Here is an 18,811-nt window from a genome sequence, read left to right as displayed (position 1 = left end):
GTTTATGGCGATCGATACATATCCGCCGCTGTTACGGGATATATAACAATTGTTACGGTACAGAAGCGATTCCGGCACATTCTGCCGTGTGTCATTGAAGCTTATTTTACCGATAATTCTTGTTAATAATTCCGTTAATAATTCCGTCCAAGTGAATTTGATTATGATGTCGTAATTATAACAATTGTCATTGGGATAATACTTGTGCAACACAATGTAAACTGTGGAAAGGCAAATTGAGCGTTTATTGATTACTTAACACCTCTTTTAATATACGCATTTTATCAGCAGTGAGCGATAATTATTTTCTTTTCGACAAATTCGTGTTATATTCCGAGGATCGAGGACGACTTGTTAAAACGAGCGGCACGAATTTTCCTCTTCGTTTATACTTTTAGACTTTATTTTCAGAGGTACGATGATAATCCGTCGCGGAAATAATACATGTCGTCTTCGAACACGCTTCGATGCGACGAGGGATCATAAGTTTCGACGTCGCTTTAATCTCGTGGCATTTCGATCGATGCGATTTCTTTTTGAGGAAAATTTATTCGCGGCGTGTATGATACGCATGATGAGCATGAACGAGTGCATTGATTTCCGCTGAAATAGCCATTGAAACAAGCACCGATTTTGCACAGTGGCGTAACGGGATTAACGCGAATATACGTGCATATATGTCAATTGCAGTTAAACTCGCGCGAAAAAGCGGGGCTTTAACGGCAATTTTTCGTTTTGACACTTGTATACGTTCATCAAGCAATTGTGTACGCTTCGTCACACCGATGCATCGTTTTTTCGCTAAGTTCTTCGGCGACTAAATCTCTACTTCAATCTCTACGAGGAATTAAAATTTGTGTGTGCAACATGATTTTAACATTTATATAAATTTAACGTATAAATTTAACAAGCGTTTGAAAACATATATTTAACAGCTCTTGTGAATTATTAAAAATAATATATGCTTCCTCTAAAGGTAAATCGTAAATTTTCAATGACCACTAACGGTACGTTTTATTAGTACTGCCCTTTAATATATAATTCGATACAGTGTAACACATTAATTTTTCATAGAAATTTCCCTAAGTTCCGCGAACTCATTTGCGCGATTTATGTTCCTGACTTACGCCACTGTCGCGCACGCGAGGCTCGTAAGAGGCTGAGAGAGGACTCTAGATATAACTACGAAATTGGACCAAAGTGACCAACCATAAGTTATTCGTAAGAGCGAAAATGATGTAGAAAATTACGATCGATGTTTTGCACGAGACGTCTCGTCTCGCTGCCGTCGCGGCGGACGAGAACCGATCTGCGTGACGCTGCATGTAAATTCTACGTTAAAGCCTGGACCACAATTCGCGACTTGGCGCGTGCAAATAATCCTAATAGCTAAAAACACGTACGTATCGCTAAAACACATAACGCAGTGTCCGGCAAAATTCCACCCGTGACAAGTCGACGCCCGAGTGTGATTCGGGGGAACAAATGTCTTCGAATCGAATACCGATACCACACCGATAACACGGTCGTTCGGCGGATTATACATTTTGTAGTGGATATAAAGTACCATTAATCGCGTATCGGGTTTCGACCATTCGCATTGTTAACGCTAATACCGTTTATCGTTTACCGTTTCCGCGCGTTTACCGCTTATTCGTTTCGCGCCTCCGAGTACCAACAGTCGAACGGCGCGGCGCGCGTGCGTTTTTAACGGTAATCAGCGTCGAAACGGGTCTGCAATTATCCGTGGAAAATCAGCGGGAGAGAATTGATGAACCGCGCGCGCATACATTTCGAATTAACCGAAAAATGTCGCGCATATTGATAACGGATATCCCACGTGCCCAATCAAGTACAACGGACCCTGCTGTACCTGGAAAGGGCGTCCAGTATAAAAATAAATAAACTCTACTCTCTATTCTAGGAAATTCAACGACATTTCAACGCAGTACGTCTAGTAACATAATTGCTAATCTCGACGATATTATGCCTAAGTGGGGGCCGAAGTCGGAGCGAGGACTGTGATCTCAGATCGATATTTGGACCTTATCTCGATGATATTCCAAATTCACTCGATATACGAATGTGTTACACGCGATTATCACCAAGTCCCGCTGCCGAATCGTCCTCGAGTATAAAGTTACGCCGCATTCGCGCATATCACGACAAAATATCATCTATCGTTCGATATATCGTTATGTATAGATATATATTCTACGCATCTCGTACATTATATAATTAATCAGCTTAGGCATCGTAACAGGTTTGTTCCTACGCGAGGACAAAAAACACATAACACGCTGTACGAATGTATAGTACCAATGGAATGAACGACAGGTCACTGTCTTTCATTAAGCGTGATTAATCGATTAATACGCTAATTATTCTAGTCGGGAATAAACGGCGATTTTTCCGTCGTATTTTCGGCGAGTTGTTAACACTAGAATGGTAGCCAAATCTTTCTAATGGCATTTAAGAACGATATAAACCGTCCCATATGCGAATTTTTGGCGAAATATTGATAATGCATGAAACAATTGTTATATCTTTTAATATATCTCCGATAACATAATCAAGAGATAGCTCTAAAAATCAAAGTGTCTTCCATTCTAGCGTTATCATTATCGACATTATCACTCGTGTTCACGCACGCACGCATGCAGACATTGCAGGCACGCACATGCATCAATGATACCGGACGTGAACGGCGTTGATGGTAACCCAGATAGTTAATCGACACCACAGTGGCTCACATATGATACACGCTATATACAAGACACACTGTACTGATCGATTATCTTTGTAGACAGCCCTAAATCGCAATTAATCACGATTAAGCAATCAAGAACAGATCGTGGACGGGTCAAAGGTATTCTCACAATACACACTCTTTCTCTCTTTCTCTCTTCCTCGTTGTAGTTTTTTTTTTTCTAATTTACAGACTTTCACATTCGTTGACATTTGTACATTTGTTAGCTAAGAACGCTTATTGGGTTGCACTACACACACACATATGAATATGGAAACGAATAATAACGTAAATGATCGATAAATGAATTTTATTTCAATCTTAATACCGTATCGTAACGTATCATATATTATTTAATGTATTGTTTATTATTTTATGCAAAATACATGAAAGAAACTTTAGATTGCTGATCACATTAATCGACGCATGGTTCACATTTTTGAATATATCTTGCACAAAAAAAATAATTATCACTTATTTGTTGTTTAAATTAAAGCTTGATATATATTTTATAATTATTAATAAAATTTTCATTTTTTAATGAATTTCCTCATTTTCTAATTGATTCTCTCGGGATATCAGGATAACATAAAATGCAGCGGTTTGTGGTGTTGTATAATAGCGTTCTGCTCCGCGATTCATATCTTTTAGTCTTCTCCCTTTTTCTACGACTCCGTTTGCCGCGGCGTAGATATCGTAAAGCCGGGAACAACCGCCGAATTTTCGCCAACGAAAATCGATGTGCAATTCACTATCGGTCAGTACGCAGCAAGTTAGCTCGTAATTCAATGAGCTAAGACGGATCTCCGCATCTCTACCGCATATTTTGCATTCAACATGGTTTCCCCATTCAGAGCTTTTGTTTAATACGTGAAACGTAATGCCATAAACTCCGGATATGTAATATTGCGAACAGTGCGGGCACGTTTGCCATAAACGCATGGTGAAAATACGATTCGCAATAATAGATATCTCAGAAATCTGAAGAAAAAAAAAGAAAAAGAATAATCTTTAATATTATTTCGGTATTAAATCGAAATTATACATATGTTTTTTTTATTATGACTAATCACTGATTCAGATTTAGAGAGTGTCAATCGTCGTAGAAAAACTTAGTGAGTTCAACACAATATGATCATATTCATATATTCATATTCGGAATTGGGTCACTTTTACATTCAAATATTCACATGTTCAAACTTGTCCAGAATTTCCTCAGTCACACGTGAGTTTCATATATATGGGCACGTGTCTCTCTGGTCATCATATGATTTATATCCGTAGCTGTCACGTTCGACTGTGACGTATGGTCGTTGTTTTTACGAAACCACCTACGATAGTATCGTATTTTTTACAATATAGGCAAAAACCCAATTTAACTATTACCTGTCACAATTCCATTGTAACCTTTGCGCTATCTGATATGATAAGACAATACATTATTTTATTGTTTTTTTTATCAAAACGAAATTACTTCTTACATAAAGAAAACTAGTGGCAACATAGTGTTCAAACTCATACGATATTTCAAAGTAAGCGAACCATGCTTTCGATATTGAGTGATACAATCTTAATTAGGTTTCATTAAAGAATGAACAGTCGGATAATTATTTTACATTTTCGATATTTCCCATATTACCGTCTTTATTCTATAATCTACTTTGCTCGGTAATTTTCTATGTGACAAATAAGGAATGATAAAAGCGTATTCTCGTGTTCCAGCATTCGTTCGATGGAAAATCGAATGGGATTTTCACTCGTTGAAATAATGGTAAACGAATAAACGATGTGTATGGAAATATCGTGGAAGGCGCGTTCCCAGCGGAGATTTATTTTACGTTCGTGTGCACGCTTACCAGCTCGGCTACAGCCTTAATTACGACACACTCACCGTATTTATTTATTCGTATTTATTCAGTATTAAATAAAGTATGGACCCGTTTTCGAACCAGTCGCAAATGCAAACACAAGAACGATGTACCTGAAGCAAAAATTAACGGCCGTTATTGAAACACTTTTCATTCTCATAGATCGCCTATCGTTGCGTTTGGTCAGATTTTTTTTAACGGAGAAATTACTCTTATATTCTCGTACGAGTATATCTATATTTACACGCATAATATTTATGTGTCATACGAGTAAATGCTGCTTTTTCATCTGTTTAAAGAGCATTTACTTGTGTGACCCGGTACAGTGATTATAGGTACATAAAGAACGAATACTCGTGTATGGAATTACGGATTAACGTTCATGGATCAAGGTTGCTCTATTTCTATATAAAAAACTATACAAATTATCCAGCCAAATATAGTCAGATCGCGTTAGAATTGATAACATTCGGCTAAACGAACGTACAAATATCCAAAAATATGTGTTTCATCATCTGTCGCGATATTTAGATTTGAGCACATTCGCGCGTTCGCGATGAAATTTTCGTTGACGTTAGGAGTATATTTAATGTCTGATCTTTATATGTCTACAATCACTGCTTTCGGTATCTACGTATAATGCAAAATCAGCACTCGCGGAACGCCCTTGCGTTCAACGCTCGGAATAACGAAGCTTGTTGACGTACTGATTTAATTGACGCATTGTTCCTTTCCTCTCCTTCTTCTCTCTCGGTCTATTTTTTTCTTCGACATGTTTTGCAGTGAGGCGCGATCGGTCGCGTCGTAATCGCAAAAGGACGACGCCTGGATCGAAGTCCTTTACGCAGGATGCTCGAGACGCGTGCATAACACGCATCACACGGTGTGTCGACAGAATAAGATGTGCCATTAGCCTAATTATAAAGCTTCCAAATTTAGAGATGTGCATTTTATCATAAGTTGATAAGCAGTGTGCTTTGCGCACCGAATATACTGCGATAAGTTTTGTAATTTTGGGAGTGAAATTTTGAATCTCAGAATTGACACACATTCTGCGTTTTAAATATCTTTATGATTGGAATATATAACTGTATATTTATGAACATTTACATTCGATTGGTATTTTTACACGCGCACCACTTTGTTAAATAATTAATAACTCTTATAACATCGGAATTTTCCACGCGTATAGTACCTGCGAACGAAAGAGATCGCAGGGTGAATCGCATTTTTACTCAGAAACCCGCTCACTGACCTACTTTCGCTCAATTTAATCTGCATTCTGATCGTATCCCATCAGTTTTTACATCTTATTTGAAGCAGAAGCTTTCAACTTTGACTCGACTCATTCTGTTATTCTGTTCGTCTATCATTCCTATATATGAAATCAGCATGACCAGTATGATCTCTTTCGCTAAATCTTTACGCTTATGCTTTCGTCACCTTTCTTTTTTTTATGAGGGATAGTAAAAAAAATCTTTTTCAAATAAAAGGTTAATTGTCGGGTCTAGAGAGAAGCGTATATTTGAAGCATTGAACCGAGGTAAAGTTTCAGCGAGAATATTGGGCGTATTATTAATTGGTTCGTTAATTTCTATCCCGTTAATTGCGCAATTCCTCGAATAATAACGCGAGAATCATATTATTTACATTGTTAGCCCATATAGAATTCAAAGGGTGAAACGGGAACGGCAACGATCTGAGCATGCTAAGTACAAACCTTTATAAAAAAAGTAGTACGCGTGTGCGAGTATTTGTGTATCTGTGCAGTATGTGTGTGAAAATCTATTTGTAACAATTGCCTTCTGTATAGTCGAAAAGTTACACTGACAAAGGGTATTGATTAGTCGATTGCGTTTAAGATTGATGTACTAATCGATAGTACGCAACTATAGCAGCTCCGTGTTTACTTTCTTTTAAGAGTCGATACGATGCTGTTTTTTTTTATTCCGACACGTCATAAACATACGACAGACTATTTGAAATGAGGTCTACAAGAAGCGATTTGAACGAATAGAGAAGTGAGAGGTCACGTTACAAATTTTTCATACAAAATGCAAAGATTGAACACCCGTCTGTTACTTAAATTATCTATATTTCCTTGAAAAAAAAGTTGATTTAAAAAGTGACGGTTTTATAATTTGGCTCAGAAAGGGATAAAAATGAAGTAAAAAAGATCGCATGTCTCCTCCTACTTACATTTTCTATTTCATGTCAAAGCATCTTTAATCAGATCCCACTTACCTTCGGCCGACGCTCGATATTATCCGAAGATATCGTAAAACGATCGAAAACTTTAATACGTTTACGAATTGCGGCTGTGTATTCTCACGAGCATTAAATTCCATGCTTCCTTCTTCGCACGCGAAATTTCACACGAGTATTATCTTCACGACAGAGAACGTTGAATGACAGGAACAAATAATCTCGATATCACTTCCGTCACTAAGTGAAGAACAGAGGAACTCAGTTGCCGTAGTCGGTTGCCGTAACTATTCTCGCCAGACTTGATTCGATGAAGCATCAGATTTGCGCGTCGTGTCGACCGGCAGAAACACGTCGTCGTCGTCGCCACCGCCGCCGCCGCTCGATAAGTCGATACCTGGTTTCGTTCTTCCCCCGTGTGTCGGTTTTTCACTCTGTACGATTCTTCGCTTCTTCAGATGTTTGAAGGTAATAACGCGGAATTCCGCGAAATCGCAAGTTCTCGTTTGGGTGAGCCACAACTTCAAACGAGGCATTACGTCGTAAAACTGTAGTCGTAGGATTTCCGCGAGTTTTCCTCAACTTCGTATACGATCTTCAAACATGGCTCGTCGAGTTGCGCGTCGCGTTTTCCGCGTGGGCGTTTTACGTGGAAATTAACGAAACTCAAGCTCGAAATCTCCAATTGTCGAGAAGTCTTGCAGAATAAATTTATTTAGAAATATTCACTGTGTGGTCAAACTTCTCATAGTTATTTATAGCGGAATGAGAAGAAATACATTTTTTAGCTCATTTGTATATTTTTCTTGGAAGTTACATAAAAATCAGGGAGAAAATCAATAGGTTGTTGTTGGGTGAATTAAAATAATCGGAAGATCGATGATTACAGATCTGACAATTGTTCACATCGAATCGATATTACAACGGCGCTGAATTCCTTGGCAGATATTTCCTGGAGAAAAGAAGACATATTGCTTGGCCATTCTAATTCAATCGAGTTATGTACGTGCTTCGAAATTCAATTTCTGCGTTTAATTGACGCGCGAAAAGAGAAACGAGTGCTATTTGCGAGAGCGACGCATCGGAGATCCCTGTTTTGATACGAGTGTAGAGGCCTCCGTATCGATTTCTTCGCCAAACCGCAGCCAGGACACGACTTAAATCGATATTACGACGACTTTAGGGACGAAATCTTTCGGAAAATATTCTCTGTTTCTGCGCGAAGGCACGCTCCAATCCAATATCATTCTTACAAGCATTCCTCGGGTAATCTTCTTTCGACGATGAAAGTTTCATTCTGTTTCCTTTCGCCGCTGCAGATTTTCTTTATCGCGTACCGAATCCGGTTGAATCCACCATTAAATTATGTAAGCTTTCTGCCATGCGCATTTTCGTGAGATTGAAAACAACAATAAGAGCTCGACGCCAATATTTCATTTTAATTTACATCTTGAAAGGATCGCGGTTGCTGGGAATCATTCATTTTCCCCGTGCATTTAACGTTGCTCAAATATTACCACAGGACTGACTTCTCTCTCATATTATTACGAATTAATTGGAATAAATGAGTCATGGTTACACGCTTTCGTTCCATTGTGCTCGCTTCATCCGCCGGGAGATAATTCCTTCGCGATCGATTCCGGATTCTCGCTGATATATTTCCGTCATGTGGATATCCCTTTTGCGGAAAATGCAAAGACTCTATCCCAGAATCTTGCACGTGTTGGGAGTCGGGACCTCGATTATTCACGAAAGCGATATACCCTCGTCGACCTTCGACGGCGTTTTCCTTTCGCGACCTCGTTATCCGTTTCCCTTCACCGTCCCCTTTCATCTCGCAAATCCTACCCTCGCGGGCAGCAACCTCGTTAGCGCGGGGAAGTTTTCGAGATTACGAGTCGTTCCCGCCAGCAATGCCCTGGCATTCCGTCTCCGGAGTTCTTCCGCCGCTGGTAGCGAGACATCTCTCCCGTTCCTTCCGTCGCGATATCGTTTATTCATCACAGCTCGATTATATCCGGCGCGCGAAACTGAACTTTGCTGCAATACTTCACCTCCTGCACGATCTTATTGCCACAATTGTTCAGATCAACATCGCTCCGCGTACCATCGTCGTCGTCGTCCTCCTCCTCCTGCAGATCCTCCAGAACCATGCGTCTGTCTAAACTCCAACCAACCCCGCTACCGGCCGCCAACTTCTTTTTCTTCTTCTCACGGATTTTATTCTGGCGAACGGATCGCCGTGGTTATTTGTATCTGAAAGTCGAGCAAAACGGGCGCGCTTTGGAGCGTGAGTATGCTCTTATCGATCGTGGGTTCGTTGCCTTACGTATAAATTTTATATTATCTTATTTTACTTGTAATGTGTGCGTTGAGATGTGTGCGTGGTTTGAGATAGACCGAATAAAGATGCTGTCCAAACCGTACTGGTTCAGGAAACGTAATTTTGCGTCAGCGAAATTATTGGCCACCACGATTTCAATAAATTAAGCATTTGTCATTTTTGTGTGTGTGTGTATGTGTGAAATACAAACGACGAAATTGCGGAATGGATATTTTTGCGAAGCCAAACGTTTTACGCATCTCTTGCAATCGCCACGAATTCTCCAATCATGTCGTTATTACAGTGGGCACGCAACGCGAGCTGCGAGCGATGTTCACATATCGCCGGACGATAGGAACATGATCGGTGTGCGTTTATATGATCCTCACGTTACACGACCCTTACTACTCAGCTCTCCAAATGTATCAAATGTTGTAACATACGCAGATTGAAACGCGGTGCCGTCGGGACAAAATATTTTTCATTATCGGGTTCTTCGTTGTCTTAAAGTAGTTTTTCATCGTCAATTTTACGAGAATTAGGTCAACATCGCCCTTTATTTTCATTATGAGCAATATTCGTATATTCCAAGAAAAATTCGTACAGCATCTGTGTTACTCTCCCATCATTTTAATTTTGAGAAAGAATAGTTTTTATTGAAATATATTGTCGCTTGTTATATCTGCAAAAGGACAGAAATTTGAAAATATACAAATTACATAAAATAAAAATTTATACACGTATGGACAATATGTTTAATATTTATTAAAATCCATATGTTTAAGTTTAATATTTACAAAAACTTACATGTAGATAATCGAAGATGTTTGAATTTTTGTATAAATAATTACTAGATACTTTTTGAAGTTTTATACATGTTTCAAAGGTATATCTCGTTAAAGTAAATCGAGTAACATTTGGTCTATTGCAACTATAGTGCAATTGATCTTTTCGTCGTTGGTCCGAAATTGTATGATGGACGATTATTTCAAGTTCCAAAAATTGACTTACCTTTCTGGTAAAGGGCATTCCAGAATTCTGCAGAAAGCCAGGCCGACTGCCACGATTAATATTACAAATAAAACCGCGTACGCTACGCACAGATGAACTAAAGAAAAAATATAGAGCGTCTTGTGACACCACCTATTGGGCGCGTACAATGAAAGTTCGTATTCTGGCCACATTATATGCAGTATCCAGTAATGTCCTAAAACAAAAAGAGAAAAAAACAATGAACTTAGGAATTAATTATTCGATTTAAAGTCTATAAGCGATGAAAGGAGGAGCGTCGCATAGAATGCCGGGGCATCGATGTTATCAAGTTAGAATGTTATCAAGTTATCAAATTATTTAATTCATGTTATCAAATTATTCAGTTTGCCATACCGAAGGATTTTGTCGAAACATACATAGAAAAATTTTCCTCGTATCCGTTTGTTCACTCGATTTTACCTCGAAAATTGTTCTTGTATTAGGCCTAAAAATTTTCAAAGTAATAACGTTCTACGTTACGTACATGTTAAGCAGCCTACAATCTCGTCCTGCATTCCGACCAACGAACTGTCGCGTTTTGCCGTACGAATTGGTGCGCCGCACGAAATACATATTGCATATATCATAAAATTGCACGACGGCGCTTAGTCACGAACAGTTAAATCGTCATGAACCGTGAATTTTTTGTAATCGCGAAATTTTCTCTCGCACACGAATTTACATGCGCATGCTTTCAACGCTCTTTGCCATTTCACGTGAATCTGTATTAGGTATTATTTTTAAGAAAATCTCAAGTATAAAAGTAAAATGGAAAAATATAATCAATCCATAAATTTAATATATCATACACGTAACATAATATTTTATAATATATATCGACAATTTATTAAAAAAAAAAATAAAGGTAACTGTATATGTTGATTAATAACGATACTATTAAAGCGCACTTTTGCGATACTTTAATATTGATCCATTTATCGCTAAAGATAGGACACGCTGTTAAAACCGTCTATTGCAACGTGCAAATATAAGCAAAGCCTACAGCAACTTGACCGATATTTTCGTCAACATAAAACTTCATAAGAATAACATGAAACGGAAAGTTCCATGCGCAATTAAGACCAATATGCAAGAGAGTTAAATATAATACACGCTGCAATTTATGGAACAATATAATATAATAATATCGCGACGGAATTATTTTTCATATAGTTATATACACTACGTCATTTAAAACTCTTCAAAATCTCTATTCAGGCCTGCCATACAAGAGATTTCTATTAAGAACAAAAATTTTATATCAGAGAATTTTATTTTAAAAATATAGAATATAGTGCAATAAAATTAAATTATAAAGTACAACGAAATGTGAATAACTAATGAAATAAAAACAGAAAAACAGTGGAAAACAAAAAGATAAGTAGAGAATAAAAATTATATAATTAGTTATCAAAAAAATGTTAAGGAGAATAGGAACTATTTTATTTTATTATTTTAAAAATAATAGGAATTATTCATTTTTATCATTATTTATCTGCAATTTGATCTATCTTGTACGTAACGATTATCTTCTAATATTTAATTACGTTTGCATAAAGTTATTATAAAGCCGAATATAATGAAACATGTATTTTCGTAATCCGACTCACGCATATACTCGTCGAGTAAATCCTCTGTGGCTTTAACGCTCCGAAAGTTCTGGCGGTGCGAAATATAACACGTCGTGTACAATTTTAGATGAAATTTCTTGCTTACCTAACACGAACCACGCGACCAGGAAGCATGATAAAGCTATGGAGAGTAATTTCATAGGCGAGACGTGTGGTCTGACGGCGGGAACGGACAAGACTTCCGGCCTCCGGGAGCGTAACTGCGAATACAACGCCCAGAACATACGCACAGCGCCCAAAACTCCCCCGATCAGCATGTACACGGGAATATACGGTTCTTTAGGGCAATCCTTAATGAACTGCACACCTGCAAAAATAAATTCAAACATTGATTGTTAACATGTTTGCCGTTTGTTGCAACACAAAGGGCGAATTTAGAACGAAACAAACAAATGCGAACTAAACACAAAACTATGCTAATACTATTCATTCGTGTTCGGTCTGAATCTGGCTTTAAAAAGTCTGCTGTGCACGTCGAAAATTAATACGCAATATATTCTTTTATATTTCTTTTGAATATAAAATGTAAAATTACACAGTAAAAAATTTAATGTCCCAGAAAGTCCACTCTAAATTTTGTGTTAAAATAACACAATGCATGAGTTATTTTAACACAAAATTTAGAGTGGACTTTCTGGGACATTAAATTTTTTACAGTGTATCTTTAGTTAAACATATAAGACATACGGAATAATTTTGATGTCACGTTGCATGGCATCGTATAATAAGTGCAATTTGCAGTAAACTCGATAATTGATTATATGACTTCTGCCTCCGTCGTTTTCTCGCTGCAACTTGCTTCATTAGTAGACGTTTTATGGCGCCGTCTTCCTTTTATACCCGTCCTTTTTATATCCATGACCTGAATACTTGATAGTTTGAGTAATAACCAGAAATAATACGGGATATAGTAATTCATCTAGAGCTTATTGTCCTTTCTCGTCAAAAAAAAGAGAGAGAGAGAGAGGCGCTCCTTAACCGATATTCTTGTCCATCAATTAAGATCTAACGTATATCTGGCGCGCATCATTATTATACGCTTTTTGCAACGCCAGCGAAGAATAATTTAGCATTAATTGCTTGTTGCCTGACGTCCATTCTGTGTATCACATTCTGGTTCGACGCTCGACTCAGGATAACATGTGCATACCTCATATTCTCTGCAGCGATACTAGAGTAATGTGTATCTCGTTATTATGCGCATTTTTTGTGTATGTATAAACTATTTTCTGCTACAGCACAATCCCCGACGGTTTTTTTTTTTGAAGAATTTATTTCGTGACATTCGCTGCGATGAGAAATCAATACCGTCGTCCTAAATACTTCGATAATTGCAAAGGTATTGTAATATTTATAAAAAATTAAATAATTCCAAGGAAACATTATTTTAAATTTCTTATCTTTATTATCTTTGCTTTGCAACACTGTAATGAGCGAATCTCGTGAGCTCGAAATAATTAGATAGACTTTCTCGGAAAGCCGGAAATCGTGAGATATACTGATCGCTTCTTATATTCTTTCTACTGAGAAGATTTCTTCATCGCGCATTTCGATGAAGAAATCTTCTCAGTAGCGTTCTAATTCTAATCGAGAATTCAATATGCTTCGCATTGCTCGAATTAGCTCTTTAAGTGCTCAACTTTAAGTGCCTCATTAAATTTTCACAGCACAGTTCTCAATCAATGACATTAATTCCATTTTCGTATCGTGATTTACGAAAGTTTTAAGTCGTATTTGGAATCGACGATCTGCGGTCACTTTTGCAGCTTACCTATGCCATTATTATCGATTGCACGTTCTTACTAGGTGGATTTTGCCGGGAGGTGAATGCACCAGGTTTACAATAAATCAGGTTGAACGTCCGTGCTCCCTACTGCGCGAGTAACCTGCTCGAGAAATTAAGTATGCTTGCATGCTGCAAGCTCAACACGCTAGCGATTCACGTGTCGTAATCCCGGTAGCATTAATTAGCTCAGAAATTATGTCGTACATTTCGTGGAATTTCAACTGAATTGGCCGGAAGGGGAAATGTGTAATAGGTGCTGCATTTCTGATAGAAACTTATTAAGAAATTTATTATTGCATTAAAATTTAGTTATATTAAAACTATATTTAAATGTTGCAAAATCACACGAGAATACCATTAGGAATACCATTAGGAACAGAACTGGGAAATTTGATTTCGTAAAATGTAAAAAGATTTGTTGGGAGAAGTAAGATTTTATTTACTTTGCCTTGCCGCAAATCTCTTTTCCTACCGCCGTGAACATTGATCAAATATTTACATTTCGCTGGTTGAAACTTCATGAGGGAAGAAAACAATGCACCATTTGCATCTTGAATCTTTAGGTGGTCTATAATTTGCATTAGATTTCAAGATAGAATTCTATTTATAATTTTGTATGCCGCATATTTTAATATATATTTTATGTATATATTATATCTCATTTTTTAATATAATAGGCTTTATTTTTAATTTTACACCGCGAGCAAATTATAGGAAAAAGGATATCTCTCATATTTACCTTAACGATAAATTATTATTTCTGAGTTTATCTCGAAGTTTAATTGCATTTATTTTCTAAAAATATAATGAAAAATATAATTATGTTGTTCTAATATATCATTATATGTTAGATATATAAAAGAATATACATCAAGTGCAATACCTAATAGCTCCACAAAATTATATTATTGCAAGCAATATGATTACGTGATAGATTGCGAACTTTAAAAATTGTCAGCTAATAAATCTTCCCCACACTGGAGAGAAATTTCGCCAGTTTATTCGTAAAAAATTTCAAATGTAAATTTATATTATTAACGATAGTGCGAAATATACATACTTCTGCCAGGACGCTGATAAAAGAACCTTATCCGCTATCCTGATTGACGCGTCTTTCACGTGAAATACTCCGGGGAATTATCTCTCGCTATCAGGTTCCGTATTTTTAATTCAAGTTGAACTTGGAGATTAGTGTTGAAGAGAGAAAAGTGACTAAACACAGCGCGATACTGATGGGTACTACGTTGAAAATTTTCTTTGATATCTGCAAAATTATCTCCGCCGGGCTATGCGTAAAGCTATTCCCTTAAGAGAGGTTAAAGAGGCAATAAAAGAGTTTTAACTTTCGCGAGAGATATGTAATGGAGAAAAATTTACATCAGAAAAAGCTACAAGATTTTACGTAGTTTAGTGAAACACAAAGAAAATTTAAGAGAACATCTTGTTCAATCACTCGTTCTACATCATTCTTTTAAGTATCAACCGAATATCTTTTTACTGGCACATATATAATAATAATCATTAAAAGCAATATCGAGAAAGTATTACATATTGAAAACAAGTAAGATAAAAAAAATGTTAAGTAATATCTACTAAAAAAAAATAACGCTGGCAATTCTTGAATTTTAAAAAGCGCCATAAATCAAAGAGGGATAGACTGTATAGTTTGCCTCTCTAGGTCTCACGAGACCCTACCGTTATAGTTGTTATGGATATACTGCCAGAGAGAGGTATTGATCGGCTTTTTGTTTCAAAGTGTAAAACGGATTGAACTAACTTCGGTGAGGTCATTTTCGACCCACTTATCCAGCTGATAGTCATTATGTAATATTCATCATGCTATCTGAACATACTTTCTCGTGATTAAGTTATCCATACATGGTCGATTACCGGTCGAAGACCTCTCTCGATTCGCGCAACCGAGATTAATCGATACCATTTCGTTTCTATCCGCATCTGCCCGTGTCTCTTTACTCACCGAAGATGAACATCAAAATAGGCACAGTGGACAAACAGGTCAGACATATGGTGAACGTCATCGTCTTGCTGATAACTCTCAAAGCGCGAAAGACGAAGTCACAGATGCCGTTCGCCTCGAGGTGGGCGTCTTTCAATTGAAACACGACTGAGCCATAGGTCGCCACACCGAGATTCGCAGCCTCCACATCACCCTTTTCAGGTGCCTTCGCGCCGCTGGCGCAAAGCCGGCGCGATTCATCGCCTGAAAGCTGAAAGCACACGCGACCAGCTCAAATCAGATTTTCTCCCGTACTTAATGGTAATATAATTTTGTGCCGACAAGTACATTCATTCTGATTAATAGCATATACGTAACATTAGACTTTATTATGGAAAAGATTTCACAAAGCTATAAAGCTATAAAAGACACATTCTAACTTTTAATTTACTTTAACTCCCTTCCTCCCCCTCTCTCTCTCTCTCTGTTTCTTTCTCTGCATTTTTTACTTATTGTAATTATATTTCAGTAAAACATTAGTTTAATTTTGTTTTATTTTATCTTAATTACCTTATATCGGTCTACGTTGCCGTGTACCATTTCATATTTCTGTATTTCGCTGATTATAAAATAATCCAATTAGCGATGAAATAAGTACAGTTTTTCCCGGCTTTCAGTAGGAACCCGTATTAACTAACACGTTCGCAATTCAGAAATAAAAATTAACGGCGGTCCGAATTTTAAAAACGATGTATTCAACGATTTTACAAAAAATTCTTTTGAGTAGATTACTTTTTTTCTTAATGAATAAAAATTCAATGCACCGTGCGAAAGGTTTTACGTAGCAATTTAATCACTAGCAAATGAAAGTCGATACTTTTTACATTCTATGGAGAAATCCGACTCTACGGTACGCTTTAATTATTGGTTATTTCGGCACTTTTTCCAGCTGTGCTTCTTCGCAACGCCGCCGCCGCGTAGATTTGGCGTCAGACTCGAGATCAATTTACATTCCGTTCACTTTCCACACAACGTAGATCCAATAAGCGGTCCTGAAAAGCATGAGCACTGCTTCGCAGATACGATCTCCTCTCTCTCATTGACTGTCGTCGATTCTCGTTTTACGCGCCCGCGCGTTCTACGGAATAAGATTCTTCGAGAAATCCTCGGGTAGCGCGTACACGTCTCGGGTACGTTTTTCGCGCGGATATAACCGCGGAAATAAGCCGCGGATGTGATCTGTGCGACAAAAATTCAAGCTGTCACGAGCAAAGTGTGCGCGGCATTCTTCGTGCAGCTTCACACTATAATTTTCGTAGGAAATAATAGCATGCGCTTATAATAATTGCTTTAACAATTTGCAAAATTCTTCAATTTCATCGTATGGATTTGTTCCGTCATCCGTCATTAAAGTTGCGAAGTCAAGATGCATCTCAGTCAGGTTTTATTTCTCAAAGAAATCTCGAAAAAAAATTATCTTTGAATTTTTCTAAGAAAAGTATGAAGGAGAACTTAAAATATTGATCAAAGTTTTGAAACATATATCCTATGTATATATGCTTCACTTTTTATTCTCCTTTTCCCTTTATCAGTTGATCTTCTTTATCTTTTGCATAACTTTTCTGCTTTGTTTGTTAAGCGTGATTAAACATATTTATCTTCGCAGAAAGCTCATTAGAGTTTTCCATCAAAAGGCAATGAGCATGCCACCAGGGATACGGGCGTGGAGGATCTCGCGGTGAAGCTTGTATCGTCATTCACTCGACCTCGCCTCGCGTGCATTGCAGCAACATATCGTGCCATGCTGCGTCTGCACCAGAAAACCAGTCCGGAGTGCAATTTTAGATCGTTTAAGCTTCTTTTTTAGAGGAAAACTTTCCGTTGATAGGTGCAATATACGGAGGAAATACTTTCTATATAGTTCGGGTAATTTAACAAAAAGATAAATGACCAATCTTGGAAAATAAGCGGTATTATCATCACAATCTCTTCGTTATACGAGTATGATTAATATAACATTCTTTCCGGTTAAATAAGATAGACTATTTTCAGGGCGGGTGGTCGTCTGTCTTTTATCATGCTTACTATACGAGCAGATTTCTGGCTCATTTCACTTTTATAACTGAACTTAAGCAAATTTTGTCATTAAAAATAAAATTGTAAAAAGTCTTACGAAGTCGACGGGATGTCCCTGGAGTAATAAGGAAAATTACTTGGAAGCATAAGCGACGAAAAAAAAGACGGGAAATAACGCTTTCGCAAGACTGCACTTGATCGGTTTTTGTCTCGATAAAAATGCGTTTGCAAAGATCAACTTTTAGAACAAAATTCCCGCGAGAATCCGAGCCTTAATACATTTGAATCCAAAATCTTTCTGCATTTAGATAATTATGCGAATCTGTAGTCCGTATCGTAGTTTAAAGAAAGTCTACCCAATAATTTCTGCATCGCCGTACTCACGAAATATTAATAAAATAAAATTAATTAATAATTTGGTTTATATTGTGAGAAGGCATAACATATATGTATGTTTAGGGCAAATATGCATATTCAATATAAAGTTTAATATGCATGTACTGTTATTAAAATTTATGCAAATATTTAGATTTTACAAAAAGGAACATAAAATTTTGAAATTTATATTATTATACAATGTAAAATTTTATGATAATAGGTATTATTTATTAATTGCCACTAATTGCTCTCGCTCTGTGAAAAGTTTAAAATCAGTTACATCAAACTCGCGTGAACTCATTATTTTCAATATCTAAAACAATATTTTGGTCGCAGAAATGATTGTGTAAAAGAAAAAAAGTATTATGCACTTGTATCAAACCAGTCCGCGTTCGGAAAAAGTTCCACTTTCTTTTTCCTTTTTGCACAACTCGTGGTTTACGGAAGTTGCCTTGTTAGCGCACTTCCGACGAATAAAAAGAATGCTCTCGTGCTTTCTGCCTGCAACTGCTTCAGTTCATCGTAATTACTACAACGGATGATAAATGACAAATTGCAACCTCGAGTTGCCCGCGGTATATATCTGTTGAGTCATAAAGATGGAGAGCGTCCCAGTCGCCCGTTTCCGTCGCTCGGACGAGAAATTCCGGAACACTCGTAACACAACTAGGGCGTGCACTGTAACGGCATGGTCGAGAAAGAAATTCCTTGAACGTTGCAAACCGGGATTGCACGACAAGAAAGAGTGAGTGAGAATGAGAGTGAGAGAGAGAGAGAGAGAAAGAGAGAGAGAGAGAGAGAGAGAG

General features: G+C 37.3%; 1 protein-coding gene across 3 annotated transcripts in view; it reads right to left on the bottom strand.

Annotated features, from left to right (window-relative positions):
- Positions 1-916: 916 nt before the first annotated feature.
- The window catches only part of LOC112457748, a 39,417-nt gene continuing 21,522 nt past the window's right edge, over positions 917-18,811 (bottom strand). For 2 of the 3 annotated variants that reach the window (XM_025020962.1, XM_025020963.1), the window contains exons 5-8: positions 15,573-15,822; positions 11,894-12,115; positions 10,157-10,352; positions 917-9,078 (exon numbers count right to left, since the gene is read on the bottom strand). In XM_025020962.1, coding sequence (XP_024876730.1) covers positions 9,069-9,078; positions 10,157-10,352; positions 11,894-12,115; positions 15,573-15,822 — 678 coding nt within the window. In that variant the 3' untranslated portion in view covers positions 917-9,068. Of the gene's footprint in view, positions 9,079-9,941; positions 10,353-11,893; positions 12,116-15,572; positions 15,823-18,811 lie in introns of those variants that run through there. The other variant, XM_025020964.1, reaches the window with a different exon arrangement.

The sequence above is a fragment of the Temnothorax curvispinosus genome, unplaced genomic scaffold, assembly GCF_003070985.1.
Source record: "Temnothorax curvispinosus isolate PA1 unplaced genomic scaffold, ASM307098v1 QBEX01008212.1, whole genome shotgun sequence".
In the NCBI taxonomy this organism is placed as follows: Eukaryota; Metazoa; Arthropoda; class Insecta; order Hymenoptera; family Formicidae; genus Temnothorax; species Temnothorax curvispinosus.
Note: the sequence above shows the minus strand (reverse complement) of the source record. Positions and strands in the feature narration are given on the sequence as shown.